Genomic DNA, 27,591 nt, shown 5'->3' on the forward strand with positions numbered 1-27,591 from the left:
TTGGCTCATTGGAATTAATTATTGCAATAAATATCTCTAAATATATCTCTCTTAACCACATCATCATCAAGAAGTATAACTGTTTCTGCCTGAAAAATAATCCCAATTTCAGCTTGTCGTTATCAGTGAGTCACACACCTAAGTAGAATCATTTAAGTAGATCACTTTACCAATGCAATGTTGTCATTAACAGGATCCTTATGATCATTGAACCAGTCGAGGAATGAGTTACGTTCTCTTCCAAGGGTCTCGTTGACAGTTTTCTTTATTCTTCTTAATTGTTCATATCCTTCTTTCCACTGTATCTGAGAGCCTTCTGACCTTTCTCCTTCTGTAAACCAACCGAAAGGAATATCTTATTTCAGAGAGGTGAAGTGAGAAAAAGGATCATGTTTGAAAACGAGCACAAAGAACAAATAGGAATATATACTTAAATGTGTGAACAGCATAAGTCTTGAGATCTGCCCAGTTCTAATTGCATTTCTTTTAAAGAAGAAAAACTTGCCAACTACCCCACTCCTCATTTACTCTTCAGTAAAGTCTAGGCTATCTGTGACAACTGATGGAGGAACTGTTGGTAATCCAACCAGTCATCAAGTTGAGTATGTAAATGAAAGTATAATGATGTTAAGACTGAAAGGTAATCACAAAGGTCTGGTAGTAGTTCACGAGTATATGCCAAGCAGCCAACACTCAAAAGAGGAGATAGAAGATTGCTATGAATAAATAGAAAAGATTAATGATAGCAAAAAGAAGAATAAATCTGTGGTGATAATGGGTAACTAGAACATTGTTGTCAGAGAAGGACAGGATGACGAAATATTTGGGAAATATGGGGTCAGAGTTAGAATAACAGAGGTCAGGTGTTAGTTGACTTCTGTAAATGGAACAGCATCTTAATAGGCTATACTTTGTTTGAGAACAGTGAAGGGTATACGCTACTTGGACATCTAAAATGAATAATGAACAATACCAAAATATTATGTCTTGATTTAATAAAGATACAGGAATGGTTTAAAAAGTGCTAAATGTTTTCCCCCAAAGACTTCATCTTCTTTGTAAGTAATATTTCTACTCCATATTTTCCACTACGCTCTCCACCCGAAGTAATACAGGGTTTTTTTTTTTTTTTGGCTGACTCCATGTGTCAGGGGGAACACGTACGGAAGGCGATAGCGTGGCCGGGTGACTCATTTGCTGAGAGTTATATTGCTTCATGACTGGCTAAAATGATCTAATGCTATACGTTAGAGATAACCATTGCTTCACAGCAATAGTTTAGTTCAGCATCTGTAGTATTGGTAGCATGTCCAATGTGTTCACTTTAAAATAGCGTAGTTTCTGTAGGAATGCTAATTATGTGTTTAACGAGTGATGTATACAGTAGAACAGCATGTATTCATTGTGTTGTGCTATGTGAAGCATTCTTCTTATACAGAATGCCGCTTTTGATCCATTTGCAAGGAGGAGATACCAGTTATCAGATATCCTTAGAAAAGGAAAGGTATGCAGAGGTAAAGAAAAGGGCAAAGGACAGAGATGTATAGAGGTCACAGCCATGATTGGACCAGCCAAAAGGTAGAACAACCTATAATGAGGTACTTGAAACCTTCGTTAATGACTTACCAGTACTAGAGTAGGTAACAGTACCGTAACAAAGATGCTAGTTACATAGATATTAATATCTAGGTAATTAGCTAAATAACATAGTTTATCATAAGGGCCTGAGGAGTTCATTGATTTAATGTTTTTAAAAGGCAAGATGATCAGCCTCTTTACTGAAGATGGTTTTCAGGCTTTGAAGAATTAGTGTACTATACAGGGTAAAGAGAAGTCATAAAAACAGGAAAACAAACTTTTTACATCTTGCAAATTTCATAACTTTGGAGTAGGAAAAGAACAAGTGTTAACAAAAGAAAATGTGATACTGTAGTCAAGAATGTTTGACAGCCTTACACAAGTATTTGGAAGCAGACTTGCTGGTAACAAAGGATTGGCATATGTACAGAAGCAGCATTATCCCAAAGAGACCTGGCTGAAGTCAATCGTTGTAACTATATTTTAGAAGACCATTGACAAGACATCAGCTTAATGAGCCATGCCCTTCAAGTCTTTCTGAAGCCAGGCTGAGTGGCTCAGACGGTTAAGGCGCTAGCCTTCTGACCCCAACTTGGCAGGTTCGATCCTGGCTCAGTTTGAAGGTGCTCAAATACGTCAGCCTCGTGTTGGTAGATTTACTGGCACGTAAAAGAACTCATGTGGGACTAAATTCCGGCACCTCGGCGTCTCCGAAAACCGTAAAAGAGTAGTTAGTGGGACGTAAAACAAATAACATTATTATTATTATTATTATTATTATTATTATTATTATTATTATTATTATTATTATTATTCTTTCTGAAGATTATACACAATCATATATAAGTATCGGAAGTGTGAGCAAACTAACACTTTTAGTTTAGTTTCAGGAATGGACTTGGAACTCTCAATGCATTGTTCAGCTTTCAGCTACTTGTACATTAAGGCTACAATGTAAACATCAATATTTTTACATGTTTTAAAGGTTACGATAAAGCATTCAATTCTGTTCAGCATGATAAAAAATTATCACCATCTTGCACAATATAAGATTGAATAGACATGACAACTGAATAACTACAAATCTGTACTGTAATCTAAACTGTTTTCAGTCTTGGTTGACAGATTGTTTTCGGTGGAGGTGCCCATTTTGAAAGGAATCTTACAGCAGACTGATCATATTTCTCACAGACACACTCTTCTGTTAATCTTCCTTTGAAGCATTACTCAAAGGGTCTTTAAAATATGTCAGGAAAGTCTTTGGTGTAGCCACATTGGAAACAAATAAGGAAAATAAAAAAGCAAACTGGTTAAGTTAGAGCATCTTTCTGCCAAGAACTGGAAATGCACAAATGAATCAAGGTATGCCATATACGATGGCAGATCAAATATAAACTGGAATTTAAAAGAAAAAATATTGCATGAACCAAAAGAATACATATATAGAGATCACTTTCATATATACTGTAGTGTCCTGTCTTCGATACACATTTTCTCCATCAGACTGGTAAGTTTTTTATGCCGTCCTGATAAAAAGAAGACGGACATGTGTGGAGCCAGTTGTGCACGAACTCTTCTACACTTGCATCACCATTGAACCGCTGTTCTCCTAGGTCTTGTTTGAGCAGTCCAAACAAATGGAAGTCATAGGGCAATAAATATGGACTGTACAGAGGGCGTTCCAGAGGTATCCAGTGAATTTCCTCCATTTTTTCCCGTGTTAAAGAGGCAGTATGTGGCCTTGCATTGTCATAGAGAAGAATGACGTTTCGGATCGGTTGCCGGCATCGCTTGCTGCGACACGCAGCTTTTGCTTCATCCAAAAGGCAACAATAATAAGCTACAATAATTGTCCTTTGTTTGTGAAGAAAATCCACCAGCAAAATGCCCGCAGAGTCCCAGAAAACGGTTGCAAGCACCTTTCTAGCAGATGGGCACATTCTGGCCTTGACTGGACCTGCTTTGTGTCTTCGCCGCCACTCCATGCTTGCTTGCTTTCTTTCACTCTGGAGTGTAATGATGCACCTAAGTTTCATCACAAGTCACAATACGACACAAGAAATCCTCTCCTTCCTCCTCGTAGCAATGCAGGAGTCTCTGACAAACTTCCTGGCGTAAAGTTTTTTGTTCCTGGGTGAGGAGATGAGGAACCCACCTGGTAGACAATTTTCTGAAATGGAGGTTCATCTCAGATAATGGTTTGAACACTTCCATAACTTATTCCTACATTTAAACAATTTGCAAAATTTTTATTCGCCGATATTCACCAATAATGTCACAAATGGCAACAATGTTGTCTGCAGTGATGCTTGTCTGCAGTCTCCTTTCATGGGGTTAATTTTCCACAGCTTCTCTTCCTGCCACAAATTTTTTAGTCCACTGATACGCTCGAGTCTGCAAAGTTAATTCCCCAAACTGTGTGCGGAGCCGTCTCAAAATTCCGGAAGGTTTGGAGCCCTCTTTTGTGAGAAATTTGATTATGACTCGTTGCGCAAAAGACGTGTGCACTTCTTGTTCATTCATGGTGTACTGTTGCAGCCCAGCTCTCCACCGCCATTCATGCATGCAAACCCCTTCTCCAGACACCCCCACCAACATCCTGGCAAAGCCTCGCCTCAGAATTATTATTAATGGCAGCAGTACATTCAAATTCCCATTTATATTTGATCCACCTTTGTATTAATGTCATTGTCAGAAGATACTATAATTGTATCTCTGATAAATTTCACAGTGTCGTGTACCGACCTCCCAGGGGCTCAAACCGGCGGACTGCCAGGTGGAAGGCAGCCGGGGTTCACAGCCGAGTCTCGAGCTCAAAGTGTCAGAGGAGATTAATTAGTGTTAGAATGATGATCAATGACAGGAGACACCTTGTAGTAATTGAGTAATTGTATAATAAGTGTAATAATAATAGTTAGATTTAATAATTGGAAAGCCGAAGGAAGCCTTCAGCTAAGTATTGGAGAGCAGTTTGCGAAACGCGCTCGCTTACAAAAGTTGTTGACCAAGAGCGGAGACTTGTTGATCACAACAAGATATTTACTATGTATCAACAAACAAAGTTAGTATGCGGGCCAGGCGGCCTGCCTGGTGCCCGACAAAGGAACAAAGCAGAGTACAAGGCCACTCTGGGCCAGTACAGATGCACTCTAGGAAAACAAGGAAGGATGAGTACAAAGTGAGACAGAAGACAGTAGTGCCTAGGTGGCAGCACTTACTATGACAACTATTGAGAATAGTCACTTGAGGGCGCTAGCAACAAGGTGATTAGTTTGGTAATGCCCGTAAGACCCAACCCCTTGGTAGGAGGTAGGGATAGAAGTTTGAGTTCAGGAGCGGAGATATAACCCCTGGCCAAGATGGCGCGGGGCCTTCTTCCAGCCAGTAGTTCGTACTTGTCAGAACGAGATTCTTTTCGAGCCTAGCCCAAGTGCCGTAGGGCAAGATTCAGAGATACGCGTAGTAGAAAAGTAGGCGCGTGGAACAAGCTCGCTCTCTCTATAGATCATCACATTCATACTTGTAAATATACTGTACATAGTAGTTGTAGTTGTCCTCAGTAATAAAGGACAGGGAAATCACATCATCTTTTATTTCGTGAGCTGTGGGACGAGTCATACCTACAAATTACCTCCCTACATTCCGCTCGGCAGGTCAGGTAATACTTCAACATCCAACGGCCTGGTGACCAACCTACGAGATTGTCTCACTGGACAGGTAGGTCACGACAACAGTACTTTTGTATGGATGGAAGAAGAAACATCTACAGGCAGTACAGTGCCTGTACACTTTGCTTGAATTAGCTTCTTGATGAATTCAGTGCCTTCAGGAACTGGAGTTTTTCATCTCTATTGGTTGCTCAGGAGTTGACTAAAAGGAGAACTTCAGTATGTGCCAGTATATCTGGCCACAAAGCTTGTTTTAGGAAGGCCTCTAAATCCCTCGTGGTCATATTAGCATATTTACTTGCAAACACCTTGACGTTCATTAAAATGGTGGTTATATTGACTGTACAGATTTTAGAAAAGGATCAAACACTTCCCCAGGTAAACTGTTCCACCCCTTCACGCCCTTCCCAATGAATGAAAATTTACCCCAATCATTTCTGCTAAAATCCTGTCTAATTTTATACTTGTGGTCAGCCCTGCCAATACAATTATTTTCCAACTGAAGACTCACACAGATTTCTAATAATAATAATGTTATTTGATTTACGTCCCACTAACTACTCTTTTACGGTTTTTGGAGACACCGAGGTGCCGGAATTTAGTCCCGCAGGAGTTCTTTTACGTGCCAGTAAATCTACCGACACGAGGCTGACGTATTTGAGCACCTTCAAATACCACCGGACTGAGCCAGGATCGAACCTGCCAAGTTGGGGCCAGAAGGCCAGCGCCTTAACCGTCTGAGCCACTCAGCCCAGCACACAGATTTCTCCCCATGCTTCCTCTCCTGTATAGGCTCTATATAATCCTGTACATCTAGTTTTCTCCTTTCTCATACTTAAAGCTTTCCTAAGTTCCTGTAACATTTCTGATCCACTACTTTTTCTCCTGAAATCTCCTGTTACAAATCCTGCTGCTTTCCTCTGCACACTATCTATTCCTTTCATTGGGTATTGTTGGTGAGGATCCCAAACACTGTATGCATTATTCCAATAATGGACAAACCATACTTAAGTAAGTTTTCTCTTTTAATTCTTTGTTGCATCCTTTAAGTAGCCTCATTATGACATGTAACGATCTGTATTCTTTCCCAACAATGTCATCAACATGACCCTTCCAGTGCAAATTACTTTCAAATCTCACACGTAAGTATTTTCACTTGCCATCTTTTGGGACAATTACCTCATCCAAAATGTATTTAAATTCAGTTTTTAAGCTCCTGTTTGTAAATGTTGTGGCAATTGATTTGCCTCTATTAATCTTCATATTATTCTCTTCAACCCACTGTTGGATACTCTCAGGGTTCCTTTGTAATTCCGTATAATCCTCTGTTATTTATTTTCCTGTAAACAATTATATCATCTGCATACAATCTTATTTTTTTATGTTACATTGTTCCCTAAAACATTTGCATACCTATATTAAGAATAGTAATGGGCCGATTTTACAACCCTGTGGAATTACCTTCCAAACTTTCTCTTCCTGTGATACATAATTGCCTACTTTGACTTTCTGAACCCTTGAATTTAGAAATGTTCTTATCCAACATATAACCTGTATATCCAATCCTATTCTCTCCAGTTTCTTTAATAATATTCCATGTTCCACTCTGTCAAATGCCTTGGAATCCAACTGGCCTCCCAAATCCAAAAATTTCTTTCAAAATCCATACTGGCTCCTCATGAACCAATTTTTATCTTCACATACCCCCTGCCCCCTCCCTAATATATTTTACTATTAAACTCTCCAGTATTTTACAAATTATACTGGTCAGGCTGACTGGTCTGTAGTTCTCAGGTTTCCTTTTATCACCCTTTTCTTTATAAATTGGTATTATTATAGATTCTTTCCATTCCTTTGGTATTACACTATTATTTATGATATAGTTGAAGAGAAATTTTAAATGAGGCACTATAAACCACCCCATTGTCTTTAATACCTCCCCAGTAATCTGATCACTCCCTGCTGCTTTTCCTTGCTGAAGCAATTGGATTTCTCTGAAAATATCCTCATTTGTAAAAGAGAAGCTTCTTGTTTCCTTATGTACCGGTATCTCTCCTTCTCTATCTTCTGTTTCAGTTCCCAACTTCTGACTATCTTCTACTGAATCTATGAATTCCCTACTAAATAGATTTGCTTTCTCATTATCTGTTAAAAACTGCTCACCCCCTTCTCCCACCATTGTGGGAATTTAGATTCCTTTTCCCTTTTGATTCCTAATACTGTATACGAATACAGTTTTTCCATTTCCCTTTATGGTCATACCCTCCTGAAGTATGGCATTCATGTAATTCTCTTTTGCTTCCTTCTTCATTCTATTAAGTTCCCTTATTAGCTGTTTTCCAGTTTCTCTACTCTCCCTACCCACTTTGATTTTCCTGTTTACAATTGTACATTTTTTTTTTTTAATTTCCTTATTTCCTTTGTATAATAAACAGGGTCTGAGGTCATTTTACCCTTCCTAACAGATACAAATCTCTTCTCTCCTTCCCAAATAATTCCTTTAAAGTTTGCCCAAAGTGTATCCACATTACTCCCTTCACTTAACCAACAACTGAATTGTGATTTAAGGTAAGTCCCAAATTCTTCAACTTTAGTTTTTCTGTACAATTTCTTAACTTGCATGACCCTCTTATTAAGCTTTTTTGGCACCAGTCCTGTATCCATTACTACAGCCTTATGGTCACATATCCCTTCAATTACCTCAGTATTATCAACAATTTCTCATGGTTTAACCAAGAATACATATAGTAAGTTATTGAGACGAGTTGGTGATTGTACCACTTGTGTAAATCCACCCTCCCAAATTAACTTATCAGCCAGTTTCTGTTCATGGGCTTCACTTGCAGCTCCATTCCATTCAACTTCAGGCAAGTTTAGATCTCCCCCAATTATTAGCATATCATCATTATTGTTTTTATGAGTATAATCTAATAGTTTTGCAAATATTTCCATGTCTCTTTCCTCTCTTCCAGGCCTATATGTTCCTATAATTCCCACCTGCTCCATATTATCAAAAACTAATTTTATCCCTAATATTTAACCCCTTTCATCGGTAAACCATTCATGTGAGCAATAAGTTTCCTTCACCAGAATCGGCTCATTTATTTATTGATATGTCCTCTGTCTAGTAATTGGTTGGCTATTCTAGATCCTATGTTTGGCTTCTGTGTTCTGTGCACTGTGCTTTGAAATTTCATGGTTTGTCCAATGTGGCATTTTGGATCATTCATTGTGGTTCAGTTTGTAAACATAAGGTTAAGTGTGTTGGGGCTGTTAATATAGATGCTTGGCCCCTTAAATACACAATCACCATATGTTTATCTATATCCTGAACATTATATCTGTGTTGAATTCTACTGATACTGTAGTTCTGTTCTTTATCCTAAATGATGGCTTTTACCCTGATGTTTCTGCCATTTTAGAAGAAAGAGTCATTTATTTTTTTAAATTTATTTTTATTTTTTCTTTGAAATATTTTAGTGTAACTTTAATAAAAAATTATATCAACTTCATCACTTTTTTGAAAAGGTAAATCAATTACATCACTGGAATGTTTTCAACCATTTGGATTATATATAAGTGTTACTTACCAACAGAACTCCAGTGAAATTCCTTCATTAGTAATTCATTCTCAAAATATGGGTTTTCCATAAACTGAAAAGTGATTCTGAAACAAACATTTAAAGTCAGCAATTATTACAACAATCATTAAGTAGATAGATGCATTATACTATAATACTATAATAATATAATATATAATACTATAATAAGGAAGCATTATTTTTGTAAGGAATTAGATCACTTATACATTTAACATCCATGATTTCATTACTGGTGCACAAATGTTACACCTAGCAGTCATTTTGCAGTTAGGAGATAAGAGGGTTCACACCCCACTACTGGTAGCCCTGAAGATGGTTTTCTATGGTTTCTCATTTACACACCAGGCAATTCATTAAGGCAATGGTCGCTTTCTTCCAAATCCTAGACCTTTTCTATCCCATTGTCTGTGACAGTTCGATGTAAAAACACATAGCAAATGTTACATCTCCAAGGAAGAATAGTTTGTAGGAATGTGGAAGGTCAGAAAACGGCAACAACAAAGTAGTCATTATCAAAAGGTAGAGAAGGGTCTGCCTACTCAATACCATTAGCTTGTATATTGTCCTTTCGTAGTCAGTGGCGATCACTTGTGAGTATAATTGTCTTCCTACTGATGTGTCCTCAAATGGCTGATCAACCCAAATTGCAATATGCATACTCTACTGCAATCGTGAGAGATAAACACTGGGGGCTTTGTAGGTAACTGCCCATCCTTCCTAGGATTTCCTAGGTTTTTCTGTAGTGTGCTGTTCCATTGCAATAGGACATCTCAGTTCTGCATATAGTGTTATTCCTTCATGGATGCTACTTAACCAGGTTGGGTGGTTCAGAGCACATATTTCCTAGTTGTCAATATAGATGTTACACTGCTTCATGGCCCCCTGTAGGTGGGGGACGTGGACGAAGAATACACCCACAGTATCCCCTGCCTGCCGTAAGAGGCAACTAAAAGGGGCAACCAAGGGATGATTGCCTTGGAACTATGAAACTACTTGTGATTAGTACCACCACGCAGAGAACATCATGGGTCGCTTTTACTTGGGCATAGTACCACTATATTAGGTACCAAATAGGTTTGTGATTAGTAGCACACAGGAGCACCGAGTGGTCGGCTTTTGCAGTACCTGTGACTAGTACCACCATATGAGTAGGACCATGGGATGATAGCTACCATGGTTCTGCCTTGCCTGTGATTAGTACCCACTATAAGAGGAACACCACGGGATAGGGGAAGGTCCCTGTGGTTAGTACTCTTATGTGATGAACACCATAGGTTTGTGTTGCCTGTAAATGGCGCCGCAAAGTGAGAAAAACATAGGTCTGTATTATATGTCGAATTTCATAACTTCTGAGTAGTACTATAATGTGTGGAATACCGCAAGTCTCTGCTACTTTTGATTAGTGCCGCAACAGGACAAATACCATGGTTCTACTTTCCTAGCGATCAGTACCGTTATGAGGGGCAGATAACTTGGATTTTGGACCCCTTTTAGACTGCAAGCATCATCGTTTCAGCGTTATGGTATAGCAGCAGTCCCTTGGTCAGTAATCCTCTTCTTTTACGTCCATTTATTTAAGTAAAGCATTGCAAGTCTCATCCACTGATTGTTTTAAATTCATGTCCATCCATTCATTCTTCGTTCTCACGCTTTGAATTCTGGTCAGTGGAGAATTTTAGACTTTTAATTTGTCACTCCATTTCGTCTCATTTTGTACCATTAGGGGCCGATGACCTCGATGTTAGGCCCCTTTAAACAACAATCATCATCATCATCATCATCACTGCTTCATGGTGGCTTTGAGACACTCTCATACTTTTCTTTTTAATTCCCCCTCAAAGGGCGGGGCGGGCCCCCTAGAGCGTAACACGCTCTCTCGGGCCGGGAGAGGTGAAGAAAAGAGTGAGGTGTGATGGAGGAGAAGAAAAAAACAAAGTAAATAAATTAAGGGAGATGATGTGAGGGAGGGTGTGTAGTTTAGACGAGAGTGCCAGGGTGAAGCTGAGGTTTGAGGAGTTGTAGGGCGGTGACGATATGATATCGTGAAGTTGTAAGGAGTCTGTAAAGATCTGTATGCAGAGGTGTGTGGAAGAAGGGACAAATTGGGTTATGGGGTGGACGAACGTGGTAACAAGGTTGATAGGGAGGATGAGCTGGCTGGGTGCGACGACGTGTAGCGGCGGGGTGATGTCTAGGGAAAGGTTGAGGAGGGGAGCGAGAATGTTCCACTTTGTGATGGCGTCTGTAGATGTGTGCTCCACTGGAGATAAGGCGATGTACTGCATTTTCCGTCGATACATAGAGGCATACTAATGAGGTCGCACCAGAAGAGTTCATAATGCGGAACGCCCGCCGTGCTGGGACGCCTTCTGAGCGAAGTTCATGTAGGACTTCGCGTTCAGTGATGGTGGTGGCAACGCTGTGAATGACACAACTAAACATTGAGGGTTGGGACGAAGATGGCGGTTGTGACGATGGTGGTGGTGCAGCGGCTTCTGTAGTTGGAGCAGGTGCGTCGTCGATTTGCTGGCGATTGAAGTAGCAGGGTGGAATATGTAGGAGACTGGGGCGTTCAGAGGTGGGTTGCATAGGGAGGGATGAAGACATTAGTGGTGAATGATGGGAGTATACGAGCGTAGTGAATGAATGGTGGGAGCGGGTGAGGGTGGAGGTCGTGGTGATAGTGGTGGTGGTAAAGGTGGTCATGATGGAGTGAAGGGTATATCGGGGAAGCTGGCTTCCAGGTGCTGGTGTTGGCCACTTGCTTGATTGTATCGGCTGGGAGCTGGTAGTAAAGCTGATGTGCCACCCGGCCGATCGAAAAATACGAGGAGAGTCTGGAGTTCGGAGATGTCTAATTCAGTGAGATCTCATATTTCTTCCTCTGACCTCCAACAGCAATTACCTTTGCTTAGTTCAGAGTAGAGTGCAGTACTTGCTTTGGAACATGGCGATTGGACATTCAGACCGTTATGTCCAACCCATTGGAGCTAACACTGGGCTAGCGTTACCTCAGTGCCCATATTACTGCCTTCTTCCAGAATACTGACATTTGAATGTGTATCCTTTCAGAAAATTCTTGATGTTTCCGAGACATCTTTGATGGAAGATTTCAGGTATTTTTGTTTAGTGCCTATATATTGTCCATGTCTCATTTACATATAAGAGAGTTGGGATTACAACAGAGCTGTAGCTCTACCAAACTTCATGTGTACAGACAATGGTGTAGTAGGAGACCACTAATTACTTGCCAGGAACTCCCCCTGTTCTGCTGTGTTCAGAATACCAGTGAGCGCATCATAACTTTTGAAAACCCTAGTATGAAAGCATGGTGCTAGCAAGTAGTAGTAATAACAATATTACCCTAACTTGCCATGGGTATTCTACCTTCTTAAGCCTAAAAGGTGTATCTCAGAGAACTCTTTTTGGCTAGGAACATTTTAGTAAATGTACATTCTGCACCTACTGTAATGGGGGATTGAATGGTTTTTAAAGTTTTTATTAATTTCTTAATAGTTCTTTAATAATTTTAACAGATTTTCAAACTAAATTATTGATAATTTGATAGTTAACTGAAATACGCCCGTTTGGCCCAGGAAAAGTTATTAAGCACTAGTTGGTAAAAAGGTCTTATCTCAACAAACTGTTACAAGAGGACAGTTATTTTATTTTACATTGACATAAATAAAACATTTGAAGATCTACTTTCTATAATTCGGCACATACACCCATTATTAAATTTCAATTTGTAAAAAGTTAAAATAACATTGTTAAATATTTTATTAGAAAACAAAAATTAGAGGAACAATATGAGCATTTGCGCTACAAGAAAGTGCTTAAATTATGTACATCATAATTTCTGAAGAATTTAAGAAAATGATTCATTGATAATATAAACCACACTAGAGGAGTTCTTTTCAATGTGACCTAAGTTCTTGAGAATATTCTTCCTTTTTTTTCAGCAGAAATTCCATTACACTTTTCTTGGCTTCTCAGGTCCAGTGGAATGTTATTCTTGGTCAGTTTGATACTTAAAAATTTAGTTCAATGAACTCAGATGCACTGAAGTTGTTGATGATGATGTTGCTTTTTAAGAAGTGAAAGCTGGGTGGACTTAGGATATCTCATTCATAAGTTAGAAGTAATAGACATGAAAGTAGTAAAAATGGTTGCTGGTACAAACCGGTGGGAACAGTGGCAGGAAGGTACTTGGAATTAGGAGATAAAGTCAAAGTTAGGAATTAACTCTATGGATGAAGGTGTATACATAAACCAGCTTCGGTGGTGGGGTCATGTCAGGCGAATGGAGGAGGATAGGTTACCTAGGAAAATAATGGACTCTGCTATGGAGTCGACAAACTTGACCATATCGGAGGGTAAAAGAAGTAGAGCGAGACCAAGACAATGATGGTTAAATTTGGTTTCTAACAATTTAAAAATAAGAGATATAGAACTAAACGAGTTACAAATAGAGAATTGTTGTGGCATTTAGTAAATTCACAGTGGCTTGCAGACTGAATGCTGTAAGGCATAATGCATTTTTAACAGCAGTGACAAAATCTTGAAAATCATAGTTTGTTACCCATTCTATGATGGAATGAGTCAGCAGCCAGAAAAGTATGGCCTGGTTCAAAATATTTTGGAATTATTCTTATTTCCAAAAACTCCGAAGTTACCAACACTGAGCATCAAAAGGCTTATCATAAGTGTCTCAAAATTAAGGCTGCTGAGCATCGTGAGATGAGTTCCATGCTACTGGAGCCTCAGTCGATCTTATCTGTTCCAGCTGTGAATAGTGATTTGGAACCCACAAATACGGATGGATGCTGATTACCTTGGTGATGATGCAAGAGGCTCTGGTGCACCAATTGAAGCTTCCACAACTCTATGTGGTACAAACATAGATTTAACTTTCTCCATCAATGTAATTTTCTTTCAGTAATGTATGTCACTTCTCATACCACAGACCTCTGTACACAGACTTTGTCCTGAAGTAGTGTGAATTTGTCATTAAGGTATAAAATGTCAGCAGTAAGATTTCAAACCCATAATGACTACCGTACATATTTTAATTCGCCAATAGCGATCACGCAGTGCATACTATGACGAAAGCTGCAGCTATAACCCTAACACAGCCCCGTTTGATTCTTCAAAACACAGTGTCTAATCAACAGCTTTCTTCAAGAACAAAGTTACATAGTATAATACAGTATGGCAGGCCTACTGTAGGCCTAAACTCTGATCTGTGCGTAAAATGTCATTGTTGCATTTAGACACACAACTGTACTCTTCACCACATTAAGTTCAAATTCATTTGAATACACTCGGTAGGTTGCAAAATTTTTGCAAGCATCCATATTGCTTTAGTTCTTCAACAGTGTCAAAAAGTGCCTTGTCTGCTATGCATTTCAGATGTCCCCAAAAAATACAACAGGCTTAAATCAGGTGACCGTGGCAGCTAAGATGCATATCTGCCTTAACTTATCCATCACTTTATATATTTTCATGTTACATTTGTCATACTGGGACAGCATTGTGCATCATCATCATCATCATCATCATCATCATCATCATCATCATCATCATCATCATCATCATCATCATCTGCCATTATCTTGCAAATGTCCAGCTGTGCCTCTATGATCATAGAAGCTATTTTGCTCCTTTTGTCATGTTCATTCCATTGTTTCAGCTTTCACTATCACTTTTGATACACACTGCATAAAGGCAGTTTGGAATAGCGATGTATCCATAAGTACATGATTATGCTGACAGTGTGAAATGCCACCATTATTAGACTCATTCTTTACAGTTACCAGTGATACATCCAGTGACTTAATAAATAATTCTAAATGCACATATGTAAAGAAAAATCTATCACTTTTTGCCTTCAATGTGCACAATATTACGCGACCTGGGTAGTTAAAAAATATCCACAAATCGCTTGAAAACCTTGACCCGACTATCATATGTGTCAATATAACATGGTTGTCCAGCAAAATGAATGACTCAGAAGTGTTTCCTGACTCGCTGAGGCTCCGTAAGGACCAATCCCACACCTCTGCAGGGGGAGTTCTAATTGCAGCCAAGTCAGAATGTCATCCAACTCAAGTTCATCACCTGGAGACAGCAACCAAAGCACTGTGGGTGGAAGTGACATGCAACAAACACAATTCCTTATTGGATCAATTTATCGTGCCCCTAAGTCATCCCCAGAAATGAACGATGAACTAATCCTCTCTCTCAAGCGTGTGCAACATGTACAACAAAATTACGATGACATTTACATTGTTGGTGACTTCAACCTAGAAATTACATGGTCCAGAAATGCTGCACCTGTTCCATATAACCCCTCACCAATATATTCCTTTCCGCTTTCTATGATTTATTCCTTCATCAATTAATATTCAAAGCCACACGTATTATGCAAACAATACGCTCAACTCTTGATCTTTTCCTAAGTAACATACCACAATCCGTCCAACCCCTTAATATTATTCCGGGATTTTGTGACCATCAGGCAATTCTCACAACACTGGCCCATATAAAACCATCCCCCAAGCTCCATACCAGATCAGCCTATAATTTTTTCTGGACAAACTGGAATGAACTACCCACTTTACTATCTAACTGCCTCCCTATTCTATTTCACTGGCAGTACAGATATAAACAAGATATGGGAAGACAGGAAGAAAATATTCTTCCAATGCTTAGAAGAAACCACGCCAATAATATATATAACCAGCAGTCGGAAATCCCCATGGATTACCAAGGAGATAGTACGAGAGATCTGAAGAAGGGACTGCCTGTACCAGAAATGGAAAAGTAACCCAACCGATTGTGAGTGGAGGAAATACAGGCCGGCTAGGAACAAGGCTAAACAATCTATTAGAGTTTCCTATGATTCTTGTATTCACAGTCTTGACACCAACTCCAAGGAACTGTGGGCTTTTCTCAGAAAAAAAGATTGCAACAGAACTCCATCTATATTTAAACATAATGGTACGGCAGTCTCACACCACAAGAAATTGCAGACACCTTCAACAGGAAATTTAAAAATAAATTCTCTGCCCCTACTGAGGAAGAGAACATGCTCTATTCAAGGACAATATCTACCGCTCTCTTCCCTCTAACCAACCTGTATTTCTCAAGAAGTGAAGTCAAGGCGAGCCTTCTGAAACAAGACCACATGCCGCGACCGGGCCGGACCGAGTGCCAGCTAGAATTCTCAAGAATTGTGCAGCTGCTTTGGCACCCACTCTCTGTGCTCTCTTCAACTATTCCATGAACAACGGGTCTGTGCCTGAGGAGTGGAAAGAGGCCAACGTAGTCCCAGTTTTCAAAGATGGAGGTAAGGAAAACTTAGATGATTACCACCCAGTTTCGATAACATCAGGGTTTTGTAAATATATGGAACGTCTCGTTGTCAAATGTATGTTGGATTTTCTCAAGGAGAGAAACGTGTTGAACTTAAACCAGCATGGCTTCGCTCCAGGAAAATCCTGTACAACACTTTTAACAAAAGTCATTGATGACTGGCAGTTCTCTTTGGAGCAGTCTGATGTCTCACAAATAGACTGTGTGACTCCAGACTGGAGCAAAGCTTATGATGAGGTGTCACATCAAAGACTTCTGTTCAAACTTAACAACTACAGCATTCAGGGTAAACTGATGGCATGGCTCAGGTGATTTTTGGTGGGTCGAACGCAATGGGTTGTGTACAGAGGAGCCAAATCAGATCAAACCACAATTACTTCTGGAGTAATTCAGGGCAGTGTGATAGGCCCCTTCCTGTACACGATTTATGCTCTCAACTTACTGGATTGTGTAAATTCGACCATGGCACAGTATGCTGAGGACACAGTCATTTACAGAGCCATGAAAAACAATGATGACATTTTACAATTCCAATCAATCTGAATAGTATTGCTCTGTGGTGCGAGGTAAATAAAATGTATATAAATATTAAGAAATGTAAATATATAAGACCAAGCAGAGCTAGACAACCACTCCAGAACCAGCCTACTCTATATGGAATCCAACTACTGACTTCAAACTCCATCAAACTACTCGGTATTCACATCATGGACAATCTAAAATGGTATAAGCATGCAGAGGAAGTGAGCTGTAAGGCATACAGAACACTAGGTTTTGTTCACAGATGTGTCTCGGGAGGAAGAACTAAAGCCCTACGAACGGCTTATATTTCCTTGGTGCGGCCCATACTACTATATGGTCTTCCTTCCTGACACCTAACGACAACGAAAAATATGAGGAAACTAGAGGATGTCCAGCGACGAGCAGAATGTTGAATTAGCAAACACATCCCTTTAAACACAGCCAGACCCCCAGTGGGTGGGGGACGCAGGCGAAGAATACACCCACAGTATCCCTACCTGTCGTAAGAGGCGACTAAAAGGGGCGACCAAGGGATGATCGAATTAGAACCATGAGACTACTTGTAATTTAGTACCATCATGCAGGGAACACTTTGGGTCACTTTTATTTGCGAGTAGTACCACTAATATTATGTACTCGCTAGGTTTGCAATTAGTAGGGAAAGAATGCACTTTCGGCTGGATTTTACAGTACCTGTGATTAGCACCACTATATGAGCGACGCCATGGTTCTGTCTTGCCTATGATTAGTACCCACTATGTGAGGAACACCATAAGTTTGCGTTGCCTGTAAATGGCGCCGCAATGTGCGAAACACCATAGGTCTGAGTTACATGTGCAAATTACATTACCTGTGAGTAGTATCATAATGTGTGGAATACCATGAGTCTACACTATTTTTGATTAGTACTGCAATAAGACAAATACCATGGTTCTACTTTCCTAGCGATCAGTACTGTTATGAGGGGCCGATAATCTGGATTTTGGACCCCTTTAGACTACAAGCATCATCGATTTAGTATTGTGCTTTAGAAGCAGTCCCTTGGTCAGTAATACTATTGTTTAATGCTAGTTTCTGGGAATGTGGGGCATTGCGAGTCTATCCACTGATTGTTTTAAATTCATATCCATCAATACATTCTTCGTCCTCATGTTTTGAATTCTGGTCAGTGGATGATTTTGGACATTTAAATTGTCATTACATTTCATCTCATTTCATACCATTCGGGGCTGATGACCTAAATGTTAGGCCCCTTTAAACAACAATCATCATCATCATCATCATCATCATCAAACACAGCCAGGTCATTGCCACCAACTTGTTATGTAAACAAATACATGTAGCCTTCGTTAAGAAATCCCTAACAGACAACACACACTCCTCCCCTTTCCACCGCCTGCAGCTTAATTATTGCTCTGTTAAGAGAGGCCAAGGAGTTACTCTTGTCCCTCCCCTCACCAGAACAACCTCATATTTAAATGGCTTTTACGGAAGGTCTGCTCGTATTTGGAATCTTCTACCGTCTGTGGTAAAACTGCTTCCTCTTCCTCACTTCCTCCAAGCAGTTAAGAAAATGTGTACGTAAATAGAAACCCATATGCGATGTAGGGCTATATAACTTGTATAAATTAGAATTGCAAGGAAGATGGGTGCAAGTACAGTTGAATGTGGGCGAATGTGTATACGTGCGCGTGTGGGAGTGAGAGTGGTTATGAATGAGTGTGTATACAGGGGTATGAGTGAGAGTATAAATGGCTGAGTAATAAGACAATTATTATTCTAAGAGTTCAGTGTTTGGAGTGTAAATATGTAAATTTAAAATTGTCTACATATATGTAAATATTCAGGAGAGTTTATGTACACATACATGTGGGGATGGAGGCACTTCCATGTATGTGGGGCTTGCCCTTTCTCCATCTACCACCCCTAAATTGTACGTGTACAATTTAAGGAACATTAATAATAATAATAATAATAATAATAATAATAATAATAATAATAATAATAATAATAATAATAATAATAATAATAATAATAATAATAATAATAATAATTCAAATCATTAGGTAATATAAAAGTAATGAGAAATCTGTTGATTATACATATTAGACTAATCTCATCTTATGAAGTAGATGTCTTTATACAAAAGAAATCAGAGGTAAAGAATGGGACCATTAAATTTGAGAAGGTCAGGCCGTTCAAGAGGACAACTATTTAATCAATTTGAACTTCATTGGCAGTTTCCACTATATGTCATATACATTTTATCTGGCATTTGTTTTCTTCTCAAACATAGTTTCTCAAATTTTTGCTGCCCTCTAAACTATTTGTGATGGTGACTCAATGAAGACAGACCGTCATTTTAAATTTTAGCACAGTGAATTCATCCTCATTTTTAAATTGTGACACACTGCTCGTTTTAGACTAGAGATCCACAGCCTTGCCATAACTCTTATTGTTTTAATTCCATCATGTCTCATTTGTTTTCATTCTTTCCTTCATTAGTTTTAACACATTTTTAGCATCAATTATGAAAACCTTTACCTTTCTTTTCATTGAAGATGGCTCAAATGAGTTTAAACATGTATGACTATTATTACTCCATCTGATGATGATGGGTATGTATTGAATAGGAGGACACATTAAATTTCCTTCATAAAGTGAAAACCATCAATACAGAATGATTCTAATATCATGTAAAGGTAAAGAATATACATTTCCAGATTTCAACCATCTCATTTTCTACAAAACAGTATTAAAGCAATCCACTAATATCACTAATGTAAATAACAATAAAATAAAATCTACACTGGTGAGCAGTTGAATTGGAGATAGCTTTCATTATGATGATACAATGCTGTGGTTATCCTGGCATGACTGCGATATCATCAGACCTTGTACTGGTCATGTAAGTAACAGTTAATCACAGGATGGAAAAGGAGCAAGATCTTAACACATTTGATTATGATCTGATGGTTGGTACCAGATATATGGGCCATTCTGTCTCTGAAGTAGTTATGCTTTCCTTATACCATCATGTTCAAAAGTGTACTGTGAGTATGTGGATTCGGGTAAAACCACCACTGGGGCCGATGACCTAGATGTTAGGCCCCTTTAAATAACGAGCACCATCATCCTGAAAACCACCACTGCCAGAGCCAACTGCCATGGTGTTACGAGTTGATGTTGGGTGTCGTCGGATAGTTTGGATGGTAAATGTGGATATATAGGCCACATTTGAGCAGATCACTTGCATATTCAGTGCAACAACAACAAAATGTGAACAGCGATACCATCCAGGACTCGCCCTACAATGCAGTATAGAAGCCACCTTCCCACTAGGGTGCCACCGCTCACCACAAATCACAAGGAACGAAGACTGACATGGGCTAAGGAACAGTGCAGTTGGACTATTCTGGAAGCATGGGAAAAGTTCACATGGACGGATGAGTAGAGGTACCTGTGGACCACTCTTACCAGCAGGCTACAGTTCAGGCTGGTGGTAATGCTATCCTCGTATGGGAATTATTCAAGATGAATGGGACCCTCCAGCAACCTTCAAGAGATCTATACCTACAGCAAGACAAATCACTGGTCCATCATTTCCGAATTGGGGGCAGTTGATTCGAGGTACACTCCAAGGACATGAGGATGTAGTCTGGCCCCCAAGGTCACTTGACCAACTGAGCAGATCTGAGATGGTGTCAAGAGAGATGTACGTACTCTGGACTCTAAGCATTATGGGAGTTTATGCAGCAGCCACGATTGGTATGCTGCCCTAACACTTGTGGTGTCTTGTGGAGTCCATTCCATGCCACATCACCATTGTCATGAGGATGAAAGAGGATGTTAGACTCTATTAACCAGGCTTTCTAATTCAGTTGCTCATTACTGTACAATCAATTAACTTATTTACTCACCTGTAGCCAGTAGTTATGTCATCAAAGTCTGCAATATCAAAATTTCTTAGATAAGTCAAACAGTCCATATCATCATCATCTTCAAAGAAGGTTGATATCAGGGGATGGTTTAAAAACTAATCCATAGTCAAGGAAAAGTTTTCACTTACATTTTCTGTTATATTTCTTGTTATTGAAAAAGGGTTGGTTAAAAATATTTTAGGATAAATTGACCGTAAAACTGCAGATCCAGATAAAGGAAGATTAGAAACAGTAGCTTATTATGGGTATTCAAATAGGGATGGGAATTCTTCTCCCCAAAATCTCAAGAATCTCATAAAACCTCTGAGTCAAACTGAACAGTGAATAGTAGGCATGCTCTCTCTCTGTGCACGCATATGCAAACTACAATGGCTCTTTGATAAAAGCAGCTTAAGTCCTGCGGTTTTCAAGATAAATACTTTTAGTTACTTGTGTGTTAATTGCTCCAGACCAGTAAAAATGCTGAACAGAGTTTGGAAAGAATCAGGGTGTTCTTTATTGCTTTCATTACATTGTTGTAAGATTTTGTAATGAAACTTCCAACTCCAGTTAGGCCACATAATATTTTTGGAATTGAAGTGTGATATGCTAATATTATGGCAGGATCACAGTCAGCATTGGTGAATTGTTGACTGAAGAGTTAGGTATGTTGAGTTTATGGTGTGACAGATTTTATAATATACGAAATATTTAGACATAAGTAGAAGATATGGCACTTGCTGCGAGTGGCAGAATATGTGTTGCTTCATACACAAGTTATGCTGGTGTTTGTGGATATAAGGAATAAGTATGACTGACTCTATTTTGCAGCACTTTTATAGCTTGAATATACCCTTTGTTTTTATGAGACTAAATCATGGTAAGGTGGTCTGGTGAAAGTGGACAGAGTGGAAGTAACCGTTGTATTGATATAAACGCCATCATTTAAAGTTAAAAACTTCAGAATTGTTCTGTGAGGATCACACTGTTATTAAGAAGTTCCACCTATTCAATACACTGATATACAGTTGCACAAACTATGTTACAATATCTTTAATTCGGGAACGGTTTTGACACATGTTTGGTGCCATCATCAGCCGATTGAAAAAATAGGGCAAAAAGTATACAACTATCAACACATATAATACTTTAAGGGATAAATGTAAAAATATGTAACACTTTCATGAAGTATTCAATTGAAGTTCATAACAGTCTTGTACACTCTTGCTGTGAGTGTTATAATCACTTATAATGATGTTAATGTAAAAGAACTGAAGGATACATGTAAAATGTAACACTTCCATGAAGATAGAATTTTCATTTGGAGTTCGTAAGCAATGCGCTGGTCTTGTGCACTCCTGCTGTGAGCGATGAAATCATATTAATTTTACTAAATCTTGAGGGTTGGCTTATTATATTGTGATAAAAAGGATCTTGTATAAACTTGTTGCTAGGTAACATCACACATATGAATAATAAGTCAACAGGCTGTTGTGTTAGCCAGAATATTTTCAGATGTCTCAAATTCTAAATGAATATCAACAGGAGATTATTTTATAGATTCATCATAATAAGAACAGACTATAACTACATTAAGTGCTTTATTTATAAATTCTTTAGGCCAAAATAGCGGACGATCTTCTTTCTAATAATATGAATTAAGACTACCAGGCGAAATACTGGGGTTTTACCTTTCAATCCCCTATGTTGTCAGCCATGATAATAGATTTATGTGGTTTCCCATTTTCACACCAGGCAAATACTGGGGCTCTGTCTGGCTCCATGGCTAAATGGTTAGCGTGCTGGCCTTTGGTCACAGGGGTCCCGGGTTCGATTTCTGGCAGGGTCGGGAATTTTAACCTTAATTGGTTAATTTTGCTGGCACGGGGGCTGGGTGTATGTGTCGTCTTCATCATTATTTCATCTTCATCACGATGCACAGGTCGCCTACTGGCATCAAATCAAAAGACCTGCAACTGGCAAGCCGAACCTGTCCTCAGACACTCCCGGCACTAAAGTCATATGCCATTTCATTTCACTGGGGCTCTACCTTAATTAAGACTTAGTAGGCAAAATAAGGCTGTACCTTTTAAACCTCATGTCGGAAGCCCTAAAGTTAGTTTTACTTAGTTTCCCATTTTCACATGAGGCAAATGCTGGGGCTGTACCTTAATTAAGACTACCAGGCAAAAATACTGGGGCTGTACCTTTTAAACCTTATGTCAACAGTCCTGATAATAGTTTTACGTGGTATAACAGGCCGTCGCTTTAAGTTAGGTACCATTCCAGCATTTGCCTGGAGGAGAAGCGAGGAATACACTTCACAGACAGCTGAGATGTAAATTGAACCTACTACTCAGAAAAATTCCTGACCTGACCAGGAATCGAAACCTGGCTACGAACTATCCCCTTATATGCAGGTAAAAAATCTCTAACCTGGCCAGGAATCGACCCCCCGAGGCTTCTAGATAATAGCCAAGAACTCAACCCTCTACACCACATGGCCGGTGCAACATTTTTTAAAAAATCGTATTTGTTTAATTTTATATGTTATAATTCTCTTTCTACTTGTACTGTATGTCAGAGATTGTTACACAGTGAACAAAGCGGTCTGTACATGTACGTGCTGTTTACGCAGAAAATTTGATACATCCCTTTTCCTGTTGTGGCAGCAGGCAGACATGCACACTGTCTCATTAATTTCTTATGCTCCACTGACTGCAGTCCCACGTATAAAACCTTAAAAATGTTTAATTCCCCTTATTTGTCATAAGTAAGTATATATATATATATTGGTAAATTGAGGTAAGCAAATAAATTATTAAAACGTGAATGAAGTGGGTAGTGAATTCTTCTGAAAATACACCGTTTCATAGTGTTATATGCCTGTGTATGCTAAGCCTAAGTTTTTTACTGCACGCAGCATTGAAATATGTACGTATGCAGCCAGCTCCCAGTATTTGCTTCCCATTTTTTATCACGATAGAGAGTGTGAAATGAAATTTTAACACTAAAGAAGCGTACTGGAGAAAATGGGAAAGTGGAGTAGTTTCCCGTTGCTTTCCTCATCTAATGTAGTGCGTTGGATTTTTGTAGATATTATACATGGTCTGTTGTTACCTTACTCGTTCATAATTTTTTGTAATAAACAGGAAAGTTGTGTTATGCCGCCGTTTTGGTAGGTTTCCTGTGGCATGTGTACAAATACTCCTTGTGTTGGTGATATATAGTCCAATGCATGTGTATGCTATGACAAAGTTTTCCATTGTTTTACTATGAGCAGTGATGATATATATGTACATATGTGGACCAGCTCGCAGAAATAAGTAGTGCGGTAGTTTCCCATTGTTTTTCTCTTCACTTCAAGTTCAGGGTTCGAATCCATGTCTGTGATAGGGATTTTTTCTGGCATGGTGTCTGTGTTTATGCCACATGAAGTTGGTGTTATATTGTTCAATGCATGTATGTGAGTAGGCTATGACTAAGTTTTCTGTTGCATTTTATAAGTACATGTGTGGCCAGCTCGCAGAAATAAGGAGTGAGGTAGTTTTCCTCTTCACTTCAGGGTTCGAACCCATGCCTGAAATCGTTTTTTCAAAATTCTCACTTGGTGACTGTGTTTGTGCCTTGAAGTTGCTAATATCAATGCATGTGCATAATATGACTATGTTTTCTTACTATGACCCCATGGCACTACAGCCCTTGAAGGGCCTTGGACTACCAAGTGACCGCTGCTCAGCCCGAAGGCCTGCAGATTACGAGGTGTCGTGTGGTCAGCACAATGAATCCTCTCGGCCGTTATTCTTGGCTTCCTAGACCGTTTCTTACTATGAGCAGTGTTGATATATATGTGCATATGTAGCCAGCTCACAGATAACTAAGTTTTATTGCCTTTTTTTACGGGGGGCCCCCGTAGGCCGCTCCCCTGCCGTGACCATCGACTCAATCTACATGGCCTCCGACATGCTATTAATTTCTAAGAAGAAAAGCGATAGCTGGGTAGAGTGGGAAGTGATACAAGGAGTATCTGCCTGTTTCCATGTCAGACAGGTTACCAGGCGAAATTGTATATGGTATATGGTGTTGAAGTATGGTATTGAAGGGTCATTGAAAAACCACATAGGCAGAAAGAAGAAAGAGCCTACATGTAAAACCTGACATCTTGTGATAGCACATGCAAGGGTGTGGGCTGGAAAAAGACCAGAATCTGTGTTAGTTAGGAAAAGGTAACATGCACAAAATATAAGCCCATTCCTCGCCATTCCATCGCCTGGGGATCAGTCCGTCTGGGCACTGCTGTGACTAGCGCAGTCCTTGCCGGCTGCAGAGCCATGCGTCGAGTACTCCTAGGGCCTGCTGCACTGCTCCACCTCCTTGGGGTACCTCGTACCCAGTCTCCGATCCCGGAGAATGAGGCCAAGCCCGCCGAGGCGGGGGCCTCCTGGAAGGGGGTGGGTCATGGCGCCGGGCCTCCTTCCTCCCTGCCCGCACCATGGCCTGGTAGACAGGGCAACTGCGACGGGAGGCCAGGTGGCCTCCCAAGCAGTTGGCGCATACCGGCGCCTCCCTAAGTGCTGTGGTGATCACCACCACAGCGGTTGCACCTCACCTCGAGCCCACAGCTGACCTGACAGTGGCCCCACCTCAGATAGCGGAAACACTGCAAGAGCTGCTGAGGAGGATGTTTTAGTCTCACCTGACATTCCTAGGTTGCGGCTGAGCGATCCTCTCCTGATGAGCCAGCGTTGCTTTCTGCTTCCTGGTGTGTCTTCTTCTTCTTCTTCTTCTTCTTCTTCTTCTTCTTCTTCTTCTTCTTCTTCCCTGGACCTGCTTCTTGGCTGGGGAAGAGGCCTCGTCCTGGTGACCCTCCTCCCATCCTGGTGACCCCGGGGTGGCTGGTGGTTCCGCTGCGTTGCCATCTGCTTCTTCCTCCTGGCTGGCGGCGGCGGTGTCGGTCAGTGCTAACACTCAACTGCGTTCCCTGTCCTGTGGGGCATACATCGAGGTCTGCATCTCGAACGACATGTTGGCTGGCAGGGCCTGGACGGCGGCCTCAGCACGCCAAGGGGCGTCCTTGTCTACTGCCGTGCTGCCATCCACCATTACGGGCGCTCTCCTGGTTTGCGCCTGGGTTACAGGCTCCTCCTGGTAGACCTGCGTCTGCGACCACTTCGCCTTGGTAGGTTGTCGACGATCCTGGTTGGCAGCCTTGTTGGACTGCGTGTACTTCGTTAAGTAGAGCTTTCCAACTGGAGTCGTGCCGCCGAGCGCCGCCGTCGTCCTCGGTCCCCGGCTCCGTCTGCGTGGCTGCCTCCTGGTAGCCCGAGATGTCCAGGTGCTCCCTGAGTCCTGGTAGCCGGGCAACCTGGAACTGCTGGGACGCGCGCTCCTCGTAGACCTTGAAGCTGGCTGCGTCGTTAGGGCGAATGATGATCGCCCAGGTAGCAACCATAATGCCAATGATCGGCGGGAGTGGCTCTCCGATGTACTCCGCAGTCGCATTGAGGTTGTCGAATACGTGGAGCGTCCCCTGGTGGTCGACCTCCCCCAGCCGGTTGAACACCACCAGTCGCGGGCGTTCATAGCTGGGGGGATCCATCGTGTCGATCGCGTCTAGTAGCTTCTCGACGGCTCCCTCATAGTCGTAGTCGACCAGTCTCACTGGTAGGGTCGGCTTCTTCATCCTGGTCTTCCTGTAAGAAATTCTGAAACAGAAGAAAGAGCGAGCACTGAAAGTGCTACAGCTCAGACTATGCTCTTTCGAAAATGTACTAATAAGTACAAGTGCCTGACTGATACTTGAAAAGTACAGAGCGCCTGGCAAGGAGAGAGAAAGCGCAGCGAGAGGCACATACGTCCTTTCACTACGACTGTCAGCTCGTCCTTAAGTTTTATTGCCAGCAGTGTTGATACATATGTACATGTGTGGCCAGCTCGCAGAAATAAGGAGTGAGGTAGTTTCCCGTTGTTTTCCTATACAGGTTTCAAATCCATGCCTGTGATAGAGAATTTTTTTATTCACGCTCGATGACAACGTGATTGTCTCTCGTCACAATCTAGGTTGCCTGCATGTCAATTTCGATTGTTTGGTTTTATACTGAGTGAGACGTACAGTTGTAAATTCGTATTTGGAAGATAGTAGATTCGAGAATGACATCATCGTCTGCCTCGAAATTGGTTGCATGTCAATTTCGATGCCATGACACAATCTAGGTTGGCTGCATGTCAGTTTTGCGAGCAGTGTTGATATTATATGTACATGTGTAGCCAGCGCGCAGAAATAGTGATGCAGTTTCCCGTTGTTTCCCTCTTCAAGGTTCGAATCCATGCCTGTAATAGAGATTTTTATAATTCACGCTCGGTGACTTTGCGATTGTGTCTCGACACAATCTAGGTTGCCTGCGTGTTAATTTCGATTGTTTTGTTTTATACTAATAACGGCGTATGTCCTCCGGAGAGGCCTGGTGCAGGTCTTTTTCTAGTAGAAGGCCTAATAGGCGACCTGCATGTCTGTGAAGATGAGGGCCCTACCTAGGATGATTTCTAATGTTGAATACGCCACACATACCCAGCCCCCGAGCCATAGGAATTAACCAATTAAGGTTAAAATCCCCGGAACCCTCTGAACCGAAGGCCAGTATGCTGACCATTCAGCCAACGAGTCGGACTGTTTTATACTGAGTGAGACATACTGTTGTAACTTCGTATTTGGAAGACAGTCGGTTCGAGAATGACATCATCGTCTGCCTCGAAGTTGCCTGCATGTCAATTTTGATGCCTTGACACAATCTAGGTTGGCTGCGTGTCACCTGTATGTTCGTATTAGGTTTGAGAACATCATCATCGTCTGCCTCGAGGTTGCCTGCGTGTCAATTTCGATTGTTTATTTCTCCGCCTCACCTCACCGCGCCCTCCTCATTCACC

The 27,591-nt window shown here is 40.6% G+C and overlaps 1 protein-coding gene across 1 annotated transcript in view; it reads right to left on the reverse strand.

The window, feature by feature from the left end:
* The window catches only part of LOC136879188 (protein SET), a 45,245-nt gene extending 19,635 nt beyond the window's left edge, over positions 1-25,610 (reverse strand). Inside the window, exons 1-3 of the mRNA XM_068228985.1 lie at positions 25,364-25,610; positions 8,837-8,913; positions 171-331 (exon numbers count right to left, since the gene is read on the reverse strand). Coding sequence (XP_068085086.1) covers positions 171-331; positions 8,837-8,897 — 222 coding nt within the window. The 5' untranslated portion in view covers positions 8,898-8,913; positions 25,364-25,610. The remainder of the gene's footprint in view (positions 1-170; positions 332-8,836; positions 8,914-25,363) is intronic.
* Positions 25,611-27,591: the final 1,981 nt, after the last annotated feature.

Source organism: Anabrus simplex, chromosome 8 (assembly GCF_040414725.1).
Source record: "Anabrus simplex isolate iqAnaSimp1 chromosome 8, ASM4041472v1, whole genome shotgun sequence".
NCBI lineage: Eukaryota > Metazoa > Arthropoda > Insecta > Orthoptera > Tettigoniidae > Anabrus > Anabrus simplex.